The sequence below is a fragment of the Chiloscyllium plagiosum genome, unplaced genomic scaffold, assembly GCF_037043375.1.
Source record: "Chiloscyllium plagiosum isolate Xiang-an unplaced genomic scaffold, Cpla_swu_hap1 HiC_scaffold_19, whole genome shotgun sequence".
Taxonomy (NCBI): domain Eukaryota; kingdom Metazoa; phylum Chordata; class Chondrichthyes; order Orectolobiformes; family Hemiscylliidae; genus Chiloscyllium; species Chiloscyllium plagiosum.
This window is the reverse complement of record NW_028270157.1, coordinates 60,472,597-60,493,274: the sequence shown is the minus strand read 5'-3', so window position 1 is coordinate 60,493,274 and position 20,678 is coordinate 60,472,597. Positions and strand designations below refer to the sequence as shown.

Below are 20,678 nucleotides of genomic sequence, written 5' to 3'. Positions count from 1 at the left end.
CATCAATTAAGTCCTTTGACAAGAATGTTGCTTAGAAGAAGGTTTTGACATGAGCCACAAAAGGACATATGGGGACTAATCACTTAAAACTTAGTCAAAAAGGTAGGAACTAAACAAAGGCCCAAAGGTTAGTTAAATAGCTTCAATCTGCATTCTGCATTCTGAAGCCAACTTCAGAATTGCAAAAGCCAGCAATTTTAAAATGTTTACTCTGAAACAATTAGGACTAATGCGTATCCATACCAGGATATTTGCTCTCATAATATAGAAGGTTTTCACTGAAGAGGATATCAATGCCATCAACAGAAAAGGAAGTAGGTGATACCACTCAAAGTGAGATTTTTTTTTTAAGTAACCCTTCTGGTTTGCTTACGAGCATCTGCAAATTTTATGAATGTATTAACTGATTAGAAAGTCTCTTGGAACAGTTAGTGTTTTCTTAAATGCAGAGGGGAATGATTTGGACAGTGAACAGCCAAACATAGTAACTAGTTAGCAGGAGTTGAGCTGATATAGCAAAACTTTGACTAATTTCTAGTCCATTGCTTTAACCACTTGATGACTAGTGCCAAGTACAAGGGTGGAGCACAAGGATAATATTTAGGATAATTAAGTGCCAATTGAGACCACTTCTGTTCTGTAACTCAGAAAATTTAAACCGATCATAACAAATGTTTCATGATGTGGAACCGTTGGTTTGCAGAACAGTGTGATGCTAGCAATGTGGGTTTAATTCCCATCACTGGTGTAAGGTTACCATAAAGGACTCTCCTTCTCAATCTATTCCCTCACCTGAGATCTTGTAGCCCTCCAGGTTAAATCACCACCAGTCGCTTCTCTCTAATGAGAGAGCAGTCCCTATGGTCTGGTAAGACCATGGTGACACAACAATAAAAAGGTGCTGGTGTTGGACTGGGGTCGACAAAGTCAGACGTCACACAACACCAGGTTATAGTTCAGCAGATTTATTTGAAATCACCTGATGTAGGAGCAACACTCTGAAAGCTTGTGATTTCAAATAAACCTGCCAAACTATAACCTGGTGTTGTGTGACTGCTAAACAAATACTTCAACAAAGAGCTGAAATGACTTGGAATACAATGACGTTAATGTTGAGACATCGAGTAATTTCTAGAAAATGTTATTCGCTTCTTGGACGGCGTACCTCACCCCAGTTGCCATAATTCCAATGAGGACATGTTCCAGCATCGCAGTGCCTGGTCTCTGCTGGCTTCACTCTTTCGTCACAGTTGTTGGCAGGCCGTCCTTCTGCATCTTGGCAGACGACGACCCGTCGCTGAAATCCACCTGTGCAAGTGCTCGAGCACTAAAACAGTTTGTTGGTCAATAAGTCACTCTGGAAAACTAATACAGCTTTATGATTCTAAATCAATGATTGAGCTCTTTTCGACAACAGATGGATTCTTACTCTAAATGGCCTAAAGATTTCTGATCTGCATGTAGGTGTTTTAGGAATAATGAGGATGCCATTTTTTGTGTTTGGGTGATGAGAGGTTTAGCACTAATCTGCGGATCATAGCAGGGCGGTGAAGGACACCCATGACTTTTCATTCAAAGAATACACAGCAATGCACCTCAGGAATTCCAGATTCATAGGTGAGGCTTCTCACAGTTACTACAAAGTCAGCTAATTGCTCCTTTGATGTAAATTGTCACAGGCAGCAAAGTTGTCTTAGAAAATAGAGATGAATATGTTTTATCATCTTTAAAAACCTGTTCAGCTCATTGGTTAACACACAGCAGATTGGAAAAGGATGAATGGCAGCCACAAGAACGTATGTCTTTGTCGCACATTCCAAAGAATTGCACAAAAGCATCATTAATCGAAAGCTGGTATTAAGCCACATTTGGAGATATTACGGACAGGGAGCCAGCTCTGGCCTGAAGCTGTGAATAGGATATTCAGGATAGGTCAAGAGTTTTCCAACAGATGGTTTCGCTGTTGAAAATCTTCTTCTTTTCCTTAAGGCTCTATACATTTCTACAAGCTTTATTTAAATCCCTTTTCGAATCACTTTATATTTTGAAGAGAGGGCCTGACAATATTTGTGCTCATCCAGCTTTGAAGGACACTTTACAACTGAAGGACTTGTACTCATATTCTTTTGTAGTAATGTCCATTTACACAGGGACAGTAAAAGACCACTCAGCTCTCTGAGATTGCCCCATCAATAAGTTTAGGGCACAGTTGATTGGTATCTTAACTCTATTGACCTCCTGTGTTTGTGTAATCATTAATACCAATCCCCCAATAAAAATCTGTCAATCTCAGTTTTGAAATTTTCAATTCTTCTGAACTGTCCTTGTTTAAAAAAAAAAGGAACTGGTAGCTGGCTATTCAACAAACGATCTTTAAACTGTGTACATCACTTACTGCTCCCCAAGGTCCTGTCCGCCACTGACTCCCCCGTGATGGGCTGTTCCACGTATTTTGACCAGCCACGTCCTGGGAGGGATAGTCCGCATGGGTTTGTGGATAATCGCGCTGTGGGAACTGTGCAGGGTAGTCATGTTGGTGATACGTCGGGGGGCACGGGGGCATACTGCATTCTTGCTCCTGAGGCGGTTTCCCTATGGCATTGCAGTCACTATCATCCGTGATCGTGATTTGATGGTGGTAGCTAGTGCAAACAACCTGACGAGTGACCCTCCCAGAACCACAACTGACAGAACACTGCAGGGAAAAGAAACAAACAAGGAATTGTCAATGTTAGTCCCATTTACAAAGAGCATGTAACTCCCTTAATGGCCAGAAAGATGTCTCCACAACTATCTACGCAACTATGTATTATTTTAAAATGATTTTAAAATATATTAGTTAGGGGTAAATGCAGAGTAATAGGGTAGGGGAATGGGTCTGGGTGGGTTACTCTTTGGAGGATCAGTGTGGACTTGTTGGGCTGAAGGGCCTGTTTCCACAACAGTAGGGATTTCAAGTTAAGTTCTAAGATACATTAAGTCTCTAATGGAACTTTTCTTTCATAAAAGGAAAAAGCCCAAACTCAACTCTGGCTCAATTCTTCTCAACATTTCTTGCTCCTGCTACAAGGCACTGCTGTCCATTTTAAGGTATGAAAACCAGATCTACACTTAGCACACCAGACACAGCCTAACAGGTTTCAAATATTGAGGAGATGCAGGTGTTGGATGGTGCAGACAAAGTCAGAAGTCACACGACACCAGGTTATAGACCAACAGATTTAGTTAAAATTACAAGCTTTTGGAGCACTGCTTCTTCGTCAGGTGAAGTGCCTGAAGGTTTAACATAGATTGGTTAGTCTTGAGTTCTATATCCTTTTAATTGCATCTCATGGGCTGGTTAGCTTTTTAAATTCATTTGCCGACCTGAGACGCTGCTTTTAAAGATTTATTCATCTATATCTCAATAACCCTTTGCTCTTCTACTCCATTCAGTATTTTGGAGACATAGGTGATATACTTTAATGGAAAAAATAAAATTACGACCTCATCTTTTATGTTAAAGTTTATTAGCTACCCAACTGATGAGTTTGCAAGTCTTCTAATGACCTCTTCAATTTTGCTGAATCCTTCCTCAATGTTAACTCTAGTTCCCAGTTTGGGATTACCTTCAAATATTGATACTGACTCGCTTATTGTCAAGCTCCGGACATTTGGAATAACAGTGGTTCCAGCACTTATCCTTGGGTAACTTCACTTTCAACCTTTTCCTAATATGGAAAACTATCCTTTTCTCCAACTGTTCCTATTTCTTTAGCTACATTTGCTATGCATCCAATTCCTTGCCCCTTATGCCACATGCCTTAATCTTTATCTTGAATTGACCATGTGGTAGCTTATCAGAGACTTTTTAAAATCAAAGTATATCACATTATCCATGATTTGGAAATGCCGTTGTTGGACTGAACATTATCCACGTCTACATTTTCTATTACCTCTTCAAAAGGATACCAACAGGTTGGTTAATGATAAGCTAGCCTTTTGGGTTACATATTTACTATTTTTCTACCTTGCATTTGTTTTCAGATGATTTTGATCTTTTGGGATAGATTCCAGCACTTTCCAATCACTAACGTTAGGTTGGTTAGTCTAAGTTCCCAGGTTTAATTCTATGTCTCTTCTTGTATAAAGGAGAGAAAAAAAATATTCTGCATTGTAAGATAAGGTTTCCTCAAACCATTTATTACAAAAAAGGTATAGTTGAGAGAAAAAAAGCCATCTGGAGTTTGTGTGTTCTCTCCCCCAAAGAGGGTGGTGTCAGAGTTAAGGTAATAACAATGTGACTTCCACCACATCCCCCCCACCCCAGCCAGAATTCAATGTGAACAAATCCTCCTCCATGTGAATGTGGACTCCCATTCAATTTGTCATGAGTATTTATGTGGGTAGTGTTTTGAATAAAAGGTCATGGTTTTCTAACACTAAAGTTCTCTCATAGCAGAAGATGGAGCACTTACGGGTGACCATTCCCCAGCATGCCATTGTCCACAGGGACTGAAGCACGTCATTGTCTCAGGAGGGCGAGGCAAGTGGGCACAGAAAGATTCATCGGCAATGCCGCCTTGAGCATCTCTGCAGCTGACGTAGCGAGCACGTGCTCCTTTCCCACAGGTAACTGAGCACTACAACAATAACAAGCTTTAAAAATCAAATTGTTTCATTCTTATAATGACCGTTCACATTTTCAACAATGGCAAGAAGGAACACCAGGGAAATATAAACACAAATTTCCACATATCACATGTTAAATTTAAAACTTCACAATTTAAACTAGGCGAGTCACATAAACTTCACAAGAATGCATAATGTCAACTATAATGTATGTTCGCAATGTTTAAAACAGAAATAGGGAACTCAATAAAACTGGAACAGTCTGAATCATTTATTTAAGTGGCCCTTAAATTTTACTAGTGTTTAATCTATTCTTCTAAGTAGAGCACTGCTACATTCACATCAAAACATCTGGAGTTCCACTGCAGATCATACAGAAATATTGCGAACCAGTTGTTGAGAGACAGCAGTGGAAATTGTATTAGCTATCTGATGCCTGTCTGGATAGGAGATTGCAGTAACTTGGAGGTACCTTGCAAGAAACAGCAGGCATAAAAGGGCGCCTGTTAAAACGCAGCAATGTTTATCATGTATGTCATTTAACTACAGATTTGTGTTGAGCACATGGTACAGCTTTCTCTACATCTGTCTGCTGAACTGGAGCCCCATAAAGATTGTTCTCTTCCATCATGGACAGATAGCTATGCATGAGCATGTAAATACTGATTAGCAGCAGAATGGTAGGTACAGATCGCCCACTTGTGATGCCACTGGATTTACTTAGCATCCTTTCTTTGCTCTTAACCATCAACAATCAAGCTGCCAAAGAGGAAAGGACTAAAACCAATAACTAAAGCCTTGAATGAGAAAAAATAAAGACCTGCAAATGTCCCTCCACCAACATGAGAATCAGACTTGACTGAACATTAATTTTGAAAGCCTGATATTAGCACGACCATCTCAAACCAAATGCTAAATTCTACAATGTTATACTTACTGCTGTCTTGGGGATCTTTTGCTCTGTGATAATTTATTAAACCTTCCTCATTACACATTGCCAGATCCAAAATAGCCTGATCTATGGTATCTACAACATATTGATGTCGGAAACAGTCCCTAATCTACACTGTGCGTTCTTTGTCATGGCTACCTCTGCCAATCTGAGTTTCCCCTATCTACATGAAGATTGAAGTCACCCATGGTTCATGTAGTGCCTTTTTCCCACATGCCATTATTACCTCTTTAGTACCCTCCATTTTAATTACTTTAATGCCGGTGTCAAAGCCTTCAGTTACCCAAATCCCATGTTACGGAACACCCTTCTAATTCTCATGTCTTTCTGATTTTTTATTCTCCTTAAAGTAACTCTTAAAAATCATTAAAATGTAGTTCTTTAACAAGCTTTTGTCCCATCTTCCTAACAAGTTTGAAATCAAATCTTCATTCACAACATGTGGGCAGCAAGGTGGCACAGTGGTTAGCACTGCTGCCTCACAGCGCCAGAGACCTGGGTTCAATTCCCGCCTCAGGCGACTGACTGTGTGGAGTTTGCACGTTCTCCCCGTGTCTGCGTGGGTTTCCTCCGGGTGCTCCGGTTTCCTCCCACCATCCAAAGATGTGCAGGGTCAGGTGAATTGGCCATACTAAATTGCCTGTAGTGTTAGGTAAGGGGTAAATGTAGGGGTATGGGTGGGTTTCGCTTCGGCGGGTCAGTGTGGACTTGTTGGGCCGAAGGGCCTGTTTCCACACTGTAATCTAATCTAAATCTAAATATTCCTATTGATTGCCTTGGGACATTAGAAGTGCTACATAAATACAAGTTAATACTGTTCTTCATAAAATTCTAGCATGCCCTCTTTGCTGTGTACCGATTTCCCCTACTTATAAACCCATGTGCCCTTTTCAAACACCTTATCAATTGTCATGCTATGCTTAAGGATTTACATATCTCCATTGTAAACTTTCTCTGGAGATCTAGATTACACCTGTCAAGTTGTGCCATTTATTGCACACTCTGTTGCTATCTTAGCCCTCCCAAGGTGCATTTCTTCACATTTCACTTAGATGTGATAGTTTCTTATTAAAATAGAGTCACTTACAGGAGTCCAGGATCCATATCTCCATTGGGTCATCATCCCTCTTTGAACAGCTGGGCTTGTGGTCGTGACTATCTTCGATGGCTCCAAACAAGGAGGCATCTCACACTCCTGCATAGAATTTTGACAAAACACAAAAACAATCTGTACTGCGTGATGAACTTTGGGTGATTTTTTTTTAAGTCATGGGAGAGAACATTCTATCGAGTGCCACTTTCATACTCAAGTAGTATGTGCAAATATATTCTTGCTTTGTCTAAATGCAACACAAATAAAGCATATGGATTCCAATTACTTGAAGATCTTTACTGTGTTTATTTGCAGCTAAATTAATACATACTGTACAGAGTAATTCCTAGTCACAGCCTTTACCTTGTGCTACAGACTAGACAGCCTGTGGCCATTTGTATGTTGAACTGTTAAAGAGAATCACTCCAAAAAGTGACAGCACAATAGTCAGCTGAAAATCTCTCATTGTTACAGTGGTTGAAGTTTCAAGGAAATGTAACATTTTAGTTTAGAACATTTACTGTTTCCACTAAAGTAACTGATTGAAAGAAACAGAATTTGTGTTTTCCTTTACCTGGCTATCCCTTGGACGAGTTGCAGCATTGCACTCTCTGTCATCTATAACTGCACCATAAGCACCTACTACACACCTCACTGCACGCATTTGGTATCCATGTCCACAAGTAGCAGCACACTAGTGACAAGCAACAGGATAAAGGTCAGTAGTCTGTCATATGACAATACATTCAGGAAAAATACTTGTTCAAATTGCATTTTTTTTCAGACGTATGTGAACAAATAATTCTGCTTAATAAATATTATATTCTGTAACTTATGACGTTGTCTTGCAGAGTTACCCAGAACAGTTCTAGTGCCTAAGTGACACTTCTACACCTGAAGACATCATACCAGACTCGAAATATTAACTCCACAGATGCTGCCAGATCTGTCGAGTTTCTCCAGCATTGTCTTTGCTTGTTTCAGATTTTTAGAATCTGCAGAATTTTACTTTTACACCTCCCAGTTCCATCAATAAACTTGTCAGGCTGACAAATTACAAACAGTATTCTCAAGGATTCAGAGAATTGTACCCTCACTTAAATTCATACGTAGGATTACTGACTCTAGGCGTGCCTCAGTTCCAGTCGTTCATTAGCAACATGCCATCTTGGAGCTACTTAATGTTACAGAATACAATAGAATCCCTACAGTGTGGAAACGGGCCCTTCGACCCTCCAAAGAGTAGCCCATCCAGACTCATACCCATACCCTATTATCCTATATTTACCCCTAACTAATGCACCTAACCTACACATCCCTGAACACTATGGACAAGTTAGCATGGCCAATCCACCTAACCTGCACATCTTTGGACTATGGGAGGAAACTGGAGCACCCGAAGGAATCCCACACAGACACAGGGAGAATGTGTCTACTACAAACCAACCGACTCCCACAGCTACCTGGACTACACCTCCTCCCATCCTGCCCCCTGTAAAAACGCCATCCCATTCTCCCAATTCCTTCGTCTCCGCCCCATCTGCTCCCAGGAGGACCAGTTCAAAATACGTACAACACAGATGGCCTCCTTCTTCAAGGACCGCAATTTCCCCCCCGACGTGGTCGACGGTGCCCTCCACCGCATCTCCTCCACTTCCTGCTCCTCCACCCTTGAGCCCCGCCCCTCCAACCGCCACCAGGACAGAACCCCACTGGTCCTCACCTACCACCCCACCAATCTCCATGTACAGCGCATCATCCGCCGTCACTTCCGCCACCTCCAAACGGACCCCACCACCAAGGATATATTTCCCTCCCCTCCCCTATCAGCTTTCCGTAGAGACCACTCCCTCCGCGACTCCCTTGTCAGATCCACACCCCCCACCGACCCAACCTCCACTCCCGGCACCTTCCCTTGCAACCGCAGGAGGTGCAACACTTGCGCCCACACCTCCCCCCTCACTTCTCTCCAAGGCCCCAAAGGAAACTTCCATATCCGCCACAGATTCACCTGCACCTCCACCCACATCATCTACTGCATCCGCTGCAGCCGGTGTGGCCTCCTCTATATTGGGGAGACAGGCCGCCTACTTGCGGAGCGATTCAGAGAGCACCTCTGGGCCACCCGGACGAACCAACCCAACCACCCTGTAGCACAGCATTTCAACTCCCCCTCCCACTCCACCGAGGATATGCAGGTCATTGGACTCATCCACCGCCAAACCACAACAACGCGACGGTCGGAGGAGGAGCGTCTTATCTTCCGACTGGGAACCCTCCAACCACAGGGGATGAACTTGGACTTCACCAGTTTCTTCATCCCCCCTCCCCCCACCTTGTCTCAGCCGAATCCCTCCAGCCCGGCACCGCCTTCCTGACCTGCAGTCTTCTTCTTGACCTCTCCGCCTCCATCCTACTCCGACCTATCACCCTCACCTTGACCTCTTTCCACCTATCACATTTCCAACGCCCCTCCTCCAAGTCCCTCCTCCCTACCTTTTATCTTCTCCTGCTGAACACTCTCTGCTCATTCCTGAAGAAGGGCCTGTGCCCGAAACGTCGAATCTCGTGTTCCCTGGATGCTGCCTGACGTGCTGTGCTGTTCCAGCAATAAAGTTTCAACAGGGAGAATGTGCAAACTTCACACAGACAGTCGCCTGAGGCTGGATTTGAACCCGGGTTCCTGGTGCTGCGAGGCAGCAGTACTAACCACCATGTCAAAGAGGTGTCACCAAGCTGGTCCTTTTTTTCTAAAAGCTGTTCCTTTTCTCAAGGATACTGTGTCCTTAGTCTTTTTACAGAGGGGTCGTAAACAGCCCCCGGTTCTGAGTAGACTGGTTTGGTACAGAGATTAAGGGGTATTGAGAGGCCTTTGTGGTTATATGTAAACAGATGCGACTTCAGGCCAAAATGGTTATGTTTTAGAAGTTACCTGTATAATGAAAGAGGAGTGGTCAACTCTCTAGCTGAGCAAGTTCAGTCCAGAACTAGTTGGGTGTTCAGCTCTCTCTCTCTCTCCTTCTGCCTTTCTTTCTTCCACCTGGAAGCATTTATTCGATTTTTACTGTTTTTTAAGGGGGCTTGCTTATTGGGACTGTTATGTATATTCGGAACAGCATAATTAAGTCTTAGTTTGGATAGCCTGAGTTCTGTAGGGGTTCTTTATTCTGCTCTTTGTGTTTCATTGTATAATTTTGTGAATAAATGTTTGTCTGGTTTAAAACCTGGTAGTCAACTTAGCTAACTTACTCTAGGTTATTTTTACTGTACACTTACCAAAACAAATTGCAAAGTTAAGGTCTGGGGCTGCCTGCTTAAGAGTGGTCTGGCTTAGTCCAACAGAGATTGAGGGCTCTTTGCTGGATTTTAAACAGTGAGGGGTAGGGTGTTGGTTTGGTCAGGTAGACAAAGGTTGGGATAGTAATGGCTCTTTCAGTCGCCAAAAGCTTTCTGGAAATGGATGCAGTGACTTTGGAAGTTTTGCAAAAGGTGGATAAGACCAAGCTGCAGGAATTAGCAGAGAAGCTGGAATTGGAACTGTCTGCTTCTGTGAGGAAAGGAGAGATAATTACAGCAGTAGCTCAGCATTAAACTAGCCACAGGAACCATCAGAATCTATAGAGATGGCAAGAATTCAATTGCAAATGAAGCAGCTTGAGTTAGAGACGAGAGATAAGGAAAGGGCAGCAGAAATGAAACAGTTTGAGTGACAATTAAAAGCAGTAGAGAGGGAAAAAGAGAGAGCAGCAGAAGAGAGGGGCAAAAAGAGAGAGCGTTTGAAGTTCAGAAATTGACCCTTAAAAAGGAAAATCAGCTAAAAAGGTTGGAGATAAAATCTGAGGGTAAGTTTAGTGAGGAAATAGTGCAAACTCATGTGGAAGAGCAGAGAGTTAAAATGGCTTGGTTAGCAGCTGAAGTGGCTGATGATTATGAGCTGGTGCATAAAACACGGTTTGGTTTCCAGAATCAATCTTGGTCCATGAGGGACAGAAATTGGGGCAAAGAGAAATCTTCACGTGGAAAGGCAAAGGTAGATTTCAGTGAAGATCATAAGGATTAAAAAACAACCCTTGAGGGGACAAAGAAGTTAAAAAGCTCCAGTGTTTTCATTGTAACAAAGTGGGCCACATGAAATCAAATTGTTGGTGGTCTAGGAGAAAAGCCATATTTAGGAAAACCAGACAAGCCTGGAAGTTTTGTTGGACTAGTAACAAAAGGCACAAGGGAAGTTGGACAACTGCCTCAGAGTGTACAAGATAATCAGAGGTTGGTTAAGGAGGAAGTGCCACATTTGCTTAAAAAATACACATGTAAGGGTAAAGTGTATTCACATAGGCCAGGAGCAGTAGGTAAAGAGGTTACAATAGTAAGAGACACAGGATCCTCTCAGTCTGTAATGCCGAAGGATGAGGTGATGTGTACTCCTGAGGGACTATCGCCAGAAAGGTACTGGTGACAGGAATTCACGATGAGACAAAACATGCTCAGTTATGTAAAGTGAGGCTAGAGAGTCCAGAGAAAAGTGGAGAATCTGTGGTAGGAATACTGGACAAATTCTCAGCTCCAGGAATACAATTTGTCCTTGCAAATGATATCGCTGATTCACCGGTAGGTGTGCTGCCTACTCTAGTTGAAAAGCCAGTGGAGACGCAGGCAACTGAAGAAATGAAGGATGTTTATCCAGGAATTTTCCCAGATTCTATGATCACAAGATCACAGAGGAAGAAGTTGAAGCAGGAGAGATCAAAAGGCACAAATAAGGAAGCGGACATAGCTTTATCTGAGACATTTTTGATCAGATAAGTGGCACAGAGCAGGAACAACTAGGTAAACATGCCAGTATGTTTAGCTCTGCTACACTTATTGAGTTACAGCAGAAAGATGAGAAGTTAAAACATTTATATCAAAAGGCATACACAGAGTAAGAGAGTGTGTTATTACTTAACAAATGATGTCATAATGAGGAAATGGAAACCATTAGTCATGGTCTGGGCCACCTGCTTAAGAATGTTTTGAGTGGCCTGACTTTTTAGTCCAGAACAGAGATCTAACTTTATTCCCTGCCATCATGGAGAACACTCACTTCAATAATGAATAAAACTTCTGGCTCCACATAAGAGAAACAGGTACCAGGAATTTCTCGCAAGCTACTTGAGATAAACATGTCTTATCACCGTGTCAGATGTTCCCTGAGCAAAGCTTGGTCGCACATCACATCAGCCCCTGTTGATCAGTGATTCTATGTGTTGGGAGTGTGAGTCTTTGGAAATGCAGAGCTACAGCACCAGTTTCCTGCCTACAAGCCTGGCATACTTGGCACTTAATCCCCTACGTACATCGAGCAAACTTAGGGACACCCACTCACCTGGCCCCACACCCCAACTTGCCATGACGCGCACTCCTGCAGCTCACAGGTTCCGACAGCCTCTGGTTTGATACTTGGATTGCAAAAGTCATCCTGCAGTTGTTCATTATTCAGTAGGCATGATATTTGTCGATGTCTTGTGCCCTTTCCACACGTCACGAGACACTAGAATAATGTAAGTGGCTATTTAATGGTTGCTGAAAATTCAGTCCCTTTGTTAACAGCTTACATTTCATTAGATTAGATTACTCACAGTGTGGAAACAGGCCCTTCGGCCCAACAAGTCCACACCAACCCGCCGAAGCACAACCCACCCAGACCCATTCCCCTACATTTACCCCTTCACTAACACTATGGGCAATTTAACATGGCCAATTCACCTAACCTGCATGTTTTTGGACTGTGGGAGGAAACTGGAGCACCCGGAGGAAACCCACGCAGACATGGGGAGAATGTGCAAACTCCACACAGTTTGCTTCTCAGGATGGAAGAGCGAAAGAACCTCTATTCAAAAAGCTTCATTCACAAATTATAAATGGCCTAGCTTTAATTTGAAGGCTCCGGTGCTTTTGTTCTGGGATCTCCCCCCCTTTTTCCATGGATGGGCAAATCCAGCATAACGTTCTGAACATTAGGGTTATGCTGTTCAGCAGTAAAGTCAGGAGATACCTTTTCACAGAAAAATGGTGGTGGAAATCTTGAACTGTCTCCATGAGAAGACTGTGGATACTGGAACAACAGGAATTTTCAAGACAGAGATGATAAGATTTTGTGAAAGGCTAGCTAGTTATGGATCTGAAATAGCTTAACTAGAGTTAAGATACAACATAACTAAATGCAGGACAAGACTGGAGAACTGGATATCATTCTATACAGTCCTTGATGTGTACTTGCTGCAAATTCTAGTATTCATCCTCAGAGTTCATTTGTTTCATTAAACTCTTGCTTATATTGGAGCTATTGTCATATATATTTTATAACTGTATGGACAGTTTGAGAAAACATTAACCTATCAGGTTGGAACTTGTACATTTTGTCTAAATTACAAACTTTTATTTTAGTTTTCCCACAGGCCATATGGCAACACAGTTCAGGGAGAGAGCAAGTTATGGATTCTCAGGCCTCTGTTGATGCTACACTTTGTCTACTTAATACAGCTCTGAGTGGGTCACAGTCAGATACTCCCTGTCTCTTTGATACAGAGTCCAGGCAATGTCTGATGGCTATAAACTGAACAGCAAATATAGTCACGAGTTTCCTCCAGTCTAACACTGTGCAGTAACACTTTGAATTCTATATTAGATATTCCTAAGGTTAGCAATAACATTTGCTTGGTCTTTTTTGCCTCTTTTAACTCCTTAATGCTTTACTCACTTCGCTCCATTCACTGGCCGTCCATTCAGGGCAGGGAAATTCATTGCAAATCTGCGATAGAACATTCTGATGCTCATTGCACTCTTGGTTAACAAGGTGTCTGCCAAGGTTGCTCATGCAGTACCCTTCCCGGGTCCGTGTTCCACCGCCACAGGTTTTTGAACACTGAGAAAACCAAACAAACGATCTGTAAGGTTGTGTATGTGGGAATGCCCAATGAAGGTGTGTTACAACTTGGAAATACAGTATTATTCTCTTTGTACTCTAAGCAGCCCTTCTTTCTGCACGGACTTCATCTCAATGCATGTGGGTATTGCCTATGTTAGTAAATGTGTGTTTTATAAATTCAGACAATATGAATGATCATCAATGCTCTCTGACTGAAGTTCAATTTTCAAACAAAATCAGAACATAAGAACTGGGAGCAGGAGTAAGCAATTCATCCCCTCAAACCTGCTCCACCGTTTGATACTACCATGGCTCATCTCATCTCAGGCTTAACTCCACTCTCCTGCCTGCTCCTCATAGCCTTTTAATCCATCACAAATCAAATATCTGTCTATCCTCACCTTAAATTTATTCAGTGTCACAGCATCCAACATATTCCATGGCACTTAATTCCACAGATTCACAACCCTTTGAGAGAATTAATTCCACCTCATCACTGTTTTAAATTTGCCACCCTTTAAAATTATGAGCTCTCATTCTAGATTGCCCTCCAAGTGAAAATGTCCATTCTATATCTACTTTGTCAATCCCCTTTAGCAACTTATACTCTGCAGTTAAATCTCCTTTCATGCTTCTAAACTCGAGCAAGTAAAGGCCTAACCCATTCAATCTCTCCTCATAAGACAACAATTTCAATTCTGGAATTAATCTGGTAAACATTCTTAGAACTTCTTCGAAAGCAATTACATTCTTCCTCCAGTAAGGGGAACAAAACTGACTTCAGAGCATGGAGCTGCTAATTGCCGAACCTTCAATGCCAATGAAAGTATGTCTAATAAATGTAAGTGTGTCCATGGGTTGAGGGAGTTGGGTTGCACGCTCTAACCATTACCTGTGACCAGGATGTATAATGCCAACTGGTTCTGTGACAGTCACCATGACAGGGCTCTCTGCTGGGAGGTTTTGGCTGATCCCTGCAGTATCTGTCGTCTATTGACTCACTGGGTCCTTTGCCGTGGGTATACTTCATGCAGCGAATGTCTTGCGTTCTGTAGCCTGGTCCGCACTGTGCCGTACATTCGCTCTTACCTACTGTGTGCCACCTAGAATCAAAGCAGAGCTACTTATATTGTAAAGTCAATCGTTTTTAATTCAACCGAGAAGAACTAATTCTATGCGACATCCATAAGATTATGCAAAGTTTTCTTCTGACCTGACGATTTTGATCACACTCATCAAGGAGTGAATATTTTTGTTCTACCACATCCCCTCCCCCCCAAGCAACAATATGGAAAGGCTGCAGGTACAACACCGCAGTGGGGAGACTTTTGATATCTGATCATAATGGGCAGGGCATCACTGCAGTGAGCCACACAACGCAGACGGCCTCACACACTCTCTGGGATAACCAGCTGCACACCCAAATTAAAACTACATCCAGTGGACTTCAGCTGTCTGAGGTGCCCATCATATCTCAGGCAATTTGAGTGCCAGCTCTTTATTTTCCAGGCACAAAATGGGTTGCCAGCAGTCAACACACATTAACTTCAATAGAGCACCAACACATTTGTCTATGTGCCCATTTTATTCTCACACACAGCACCAACTCTTAACGGAGCTTCCCTGGGTGGCCAGCAGTACTTCCCTGAGTACAAAGATTGCTTTCTCGTGTGAACCTGAACAAATTAACAAATGGGTTGTGATCATAATCCTGCTGAGAATCGGGGAGGCTGGACCCAGAGGCGAAGATATCTAGGGAGTGGGGAGGATGGGGAAGAAATGGACGTTGCAATTTTGCCGTGAGTGCAACTGCGGCAATTGCAAATTGCGAGGCAGTGACTTTAAAGTTGCAAATAAAATTGCATTTGACCCCAAATCTGCTCCACTTCCAGGATGGAAAACAAAACACAAATAAAGTGAAGGTCTGGTCATCCCAGAGTTCCATTTTCAGGAATGCAAAATGAGTCCAAGTGGATTGCCCTTGATTCCCAGGTTAAGGCAGAAATGGATTTATATTAGAATGAGATATACAACAAGACTGTTCAAAATAAAAGGCTGCTTCCACGCATCATTCAATGTCATTTACAACTCAGTTGTTCCCTCCAGCGTTGTCACCCTTTTGTTCATTGCCACCTCTGTTTAAAAGTACGGTCATTGTGAAGAGCATATGCCTTTGATAACACGACCCCTATGATTTCCTCTGTAGCAGATATCTCAGTGACTCAAATCAGAAACACATTGTTGAAAGTTCTGTTCCATAGTGACCAACTAAAATATTGGTCTTTACCTTACTTCACATTCTGTGTTGCACGGCTCAATGTCAGGGACTGGGCGAGGTAAATGTTCACATCTTTGGTCAGAAACAACTAAGTGATCACTCTTACGCACACAAACCACCTTTCTCCTCCGTTCCCCTGTAACAGATGGAAGCAGTTTGGAACTCATTTTTGTGTTTTACAGCAAATCCAGAGCCTGCCCGAAGGCAAATCTGATGTTTATAGTATATGGTAGGTACAATATCTGAATATGACAGCTTCTTTCAAAACACCTCAATTATATACAGAACCACCATCTGGTTGTAACAACATAATTCCATTGCAATATGTTCTAAAGAAACAAAGTTCACTGTTTCCCAGGATAAAGGAGAATGGGGAGCAATACAAATCAAGACAAAAGCAGTGGTACATAGGAACAATGGAATTAGGAGCGGGAGTAGGCAATTCAGCCTTCCGAGCCCACTCCACCATTTAACATGATCATAGCTGATCTTATCCTGGTCTCAACTCCACCTCCCGCTTGCTCCCAATAGCCCTTAGCCAGCTTTTCATCAGAAATATATCTATTTCTTTCTTGAAAAAGTTGATTGATTCTCTGTCTCCAGTGAGCTCCACATATTCACAACCCTCTGAGAGGAGTACTTTCTCCTCATCTTAGTGTTGAATTGCCCTCGTCTCACTCTATATTTATGACCTTTTGGTTGAGACTGTCCCATAAGGGAGAACATCTGATCAAACATCCACCTTATCAATCCCCTTCAGCATTTTATATATCTCCACCAGCTTCCCACTCATTCTTCTGAATTCCAGCAAGTACAAAGCCCACGCTATTTAACAGCTCCTCATACGATAACCCTTTTACCTCTGGATTAACCTGGTGAACTGCTCCCAGTGCCACTGCATCCTTCCTCAAGTAAGGAGACGAAAACTGGACACAATACTCGAGGTGTGGTTTCACCAATTCCCTATATAATTGTAAGAACACCTTTTTATTTCAATAATTCAGCCCTTTTGCTACAAATGCCAGGATTCCACCTGCCTTTCTTATTACATATGTTGCACTTGTCTACCCAGTTTCTGTGATTCACGAACAAAGACGCTCGCTCAGATCTCTCACCACTGATGAATTTTGAATCTGCTTCCTATTTAAATAATAATTTGCCTGTATAATTTCCTAGTCAAAATGGAGAAACTCGCACCTGTCAGAATCCGGCTCATTCTTGTAGCCTATTAATATCCATCTGTCAACTCTTTTACCTCCTCATCATTGCCTGCTTTCCCAGCTATTTTACTATCATCCACAAAGTAGGTGGTACACTCTGTCCCTGCTTGCAGGTCGTTGATAAAGTTTGTAAATTGTTAAGGTCTGAGATCTGAATCCTGCAGCACCCCACTAGTTACAATTCGCCGTCCAAAGAAGAACCCATTTAGCCCGACCCTCTACTTTCTGTCAGTCAGCCAGTCCCCTATCCAAGCCAGTACTCTACCCTTGACTGCCTGGGATCTAACCTTCTGGATCAGTCTTTTATGCAGCACTTTGGTCTAATACCTTCTGGAAATCTAGTTAGACCACATTCACCAGATCCTCATTATCCACCTTGCTGGTTACATCCTCAAAGAACTCCAGCAAGTTTATCAAGCACATCATGCCCTTCATGAAACCATGCTGACATAATGAATTGAGCTTTGTTTTTCCAAGTGTTCAGATATCCCTACTTTTATGACTGACTCCAGCAACTTCCTCACTACAGAGGTCAAACTCACTACATCTACAGTTTCCCTCTTCCCTCTATCTCCTTTTTTTGAATGAGGGTGGCACATTAGCATGTTTCCAATCCACTTGGACATTTTCAGAATCCAGGAAGTTTTGGAATGTCATAACTAATGCATCCACTATCTCTGCTGCCACCTCTGTTAATGCCCCAGGGTGCAAGCCATCAGTCCCTGGCGACTTATCTGCCTTTAATCCCATCAGTTCTCCCTTCTCCCAGACCTTCTCCCTAGCTGCATTAATTTCACCAAGTTCCTGTGCAGTAACTGCAGTTTTGTGGGAAAATGATCTTCCACTGTGAAAATAGAAACAAAGTATTGGTTTAGTGCCTCTATCATTTCTCTGTTTCCCCATTATTACCTCACCATTTTCATCCTCGAAAGGGCTAACATTTAGATTAGATTACTTACAGTGTGGAAACAGGTCCTTCGGCCCAACAAGTCCAGCACAACCCATCCAGACCCATTCCCTTACATTTACCCCTTCACCTAACACTACGGGCAATTTAGCACGGCCAATTCACCTAACCTACTTTCTCTATTCTCTTTATTTTTATAGACATTTAGAAGCTTTTGGTAACAAAATTTAAGTTTTCTACTAGCTTCCATTCACAGGGGTATACTGGTGAATTCGGGCACGTTTATATTGCAGGTAGATAAGCAGGAGGCTGGAAGAATACAGCAAGTCAGGCAGCATCAGGAGGTGCCGAAGTCAACGTTTCAGCTGAAGTGTTACACCCAAAACGTTGACTTCTCCACCTCCTGATGCTGCCCAGCTTGCTGTGTTCTTCCAGCCTCCTGCTTGTCTACCTTGGATTCCAGCATCTGCAGGTTTTTGTCTCGAATCATGTTTACATTACAGATCATACATCAGATCTGTAATGTGCTATCTTTGGCTAATCTGGGGTCATAGCCATTTTCCCCAGTTCCCCAAAAATCTTTAGCTTTGGACAATTAATTTGGCTCACTTTCCAACATTGTGGTGTTGACATTAAACAAGTGCAGCTACATTCTGCTGCATTATTCACATCATATATCTGAGAAAGATTTCAGTTTTGATCCCCCAGTCTGTGTTGAGTTAGTTAATCTCCACCCAGGCTGTGTTTGGGCTACTGAAATTTTCCTCATACTTCTGATTTTTGAGGTGAAATTCAGCCGCACGGAAGGTTACATTTGTTGAACATCCAATGATGTGCTGAATGGCCACCAGTACTCAGAACAAGGAATCACATATCAACAGTAGAACATAGAACAGTACAGCACAGTACAAGCCCTTCAGCCCTAGATGTTGCGCCGATCTTTGTGACAATGGTCACATCCGACATGAAAAATATCAAAATCTTTCATAACTGTGACAGGAAAGGAATCAATGCCTTCAAGTGAGGAGACCGGGAAAAAGAATTACAGAAGAAAATTGCAAAGATTTCCCTTTACTGCAGACCCATCATGCAATATTTTCCGAAAGTCTGTGTGCAAGTCCAATGTTAATCGTTTCAAGGTATAACGAAGATCGGAAAAATAAAAGCAAAGAAAAAATTCAGCGAGTACTCAGCAGATCAGGCAGCACCTATGGAGAGAAACAGAGTTACCATTTTGGGACTAGATTACCTTTCTTCTGAGCATTTTGAACAATTTTTACTTTAATTTCAGATTTTTGGCGTTGCAGTTTTTCTTTTTAAAGATTAGGTAATAATGCTTTCATCCACTGTGGCCAAACCCGCAGTACATCTGCTATCGAAAACAATTAAAACCTTATCGTGGAAGAAGTGAGCAACACCGACTGATTTGAGGGGAATCAATCAGCAGGAACTCCCTCCTTTGCATACATAATTCATACCTGTCCTTGGGATTGCTTGTCTTAAATGTAATTTGGCAATAAAGGTTTGGGGGAAAATCCCTTATCCGAAATGCTCGGGACCAACTGGTTTTTGGAATTCAGGATTTTTTGAATTTCGGAATAAGTGACAATTTGATGGTGAAATTTTTAAAAATCTTACCAAACAGCAGACGCACTGAGTAAAACGGGCCCCGAAACAGAATTGAGGCCTGCCAGTGCTGGGTCACGCCCCCACACGTTGCATCTGAGTGACACGCTTCGAGTGGGTGTGGAGTTGGGTTAACTGTTTGCAAGCCAAACAATCGTGTTAGTGGGAAAAAAAACTTCACGAAAATCCTTCAGATTTCGGAGCAACGGTCGTCAACCTGTACTTACACTCTGGCCATATAACGAAACTTAAGGAAGAATTGAGTTTGTGGGAACGTGTCAAAGAAACATTAATTGCTCGGGAGTACTAACAGGAACCAGAATGCAGAAATGCTCTGTTTTCTACCTGTGATGTCACAGGTTAAAAACAGAAGGACAGAATTTGTAGACAGTTGTAATAAAGCCAAGAGGTTCTGAAAGTGAGTGTTCCCTCGCTCTCCTGTGACAACTCCAGCAAAAGACCCATGGAAATGTTGTAAGGTCATACACTCTACAAAAGACTCAGGAGATGGTCATCACTGACTAGCCTAGCTTATCTTACCCATCTTTAATTGACGTAGACGTCAGTTACATTGCTGTGGAGTTACATGCAGACCAGACCAGGTAAGGACTGCAGCTAATGAAGAACATTAGTGAACCAGATAGATTTTTCCTAACAATTATTTCATTGTTTAGACCCTTAATTCCAGTTTTTTTTAAAATTTGAATTAATTTCAACTTGCAGCCCCAGAACATTATTTGGGTCTCTGGATTAATAGTCTAGTGATAATACCATTAGGCCATCTGATTGTCACCAGCCAAACCCATATTAAATTTACTTTAAGACATAAGAATGCAATGGAGTTTACCTTGGCACAGTCGGCTACACTGTTGCCATGAACCATATGGATCCCACACAAACTTCTCCAGTTGGTCTTCAATGGGTATATTAAAAGAATAACGAACATCCGGATTGTACAAATTTCCAACAGATAAAACCTAGCAGGATATAAAACAGTTTGAGAAAATCAACAAACATTAAGATACTGTAACAAGTACAAAATGGTGCTCCTAAATTAAGAGTATTCTTGATGTTTAGTTAGCAG

At 42.2% G+C, this 20,678-nt stretch overlaps 1 protein-coding gene across 2 annotated transcripts in view; it reads right to left on the bottom strand.

Annotated features, from left to right (window-relative positions):
- The window catches only part of LOC122559510 (A disintegrin and metalloproteinase with thrombospondin motifs 20), a 384,605-nt gene that overhangs the window by 138,145 nt on the left and 225,782 nt on the right, over window positions 1-20,678 (bottom strand). For both annotated transcript variants that reach the window (XM_043709081.2, XM_087997440.1), the window contains 10 exons: window positions 20,442-20,571; window positions 15,851-15,977; window positions 14,456-14,666; window positions 13,396-13,560; window positions 12,022-12,186; window positions 7,231-7,350; window positions 6,651-6,758; window positions 4,458-4,622; window positions 2,396-2,695; window positions 1,166-1,327 (listed from right to left, as the gene is read on the bottom strand). In XM_043709081.2, coding sequence (XP_043565016.2) covers window positions 1,166-1,327; window positions 2,396-2,695; window positions 4,458-4,622; window positions 6,651-6,758; window positions 7,231-7,350; window positions 12,022-12,186; window positions 13,396-13,560; window positions 14,456-14,666; window positions 15,851-15,977; window positions 20,442-20,571 — 1,653 coding nt within the window. The remainder of the gene's footprint in view (window positions 1-1,165; window positions 1,328-2,395; window positions 2,696-4,457; window positions 4,623-6,650; window positions 6,759-7,230; window positions 7,351-12,021; window positions 12,187-13,395; window positions 13,561-14,455; window positions 14,667-15,850; window positions 15,978-20,441; window positions 20,572-20,678) is intronic.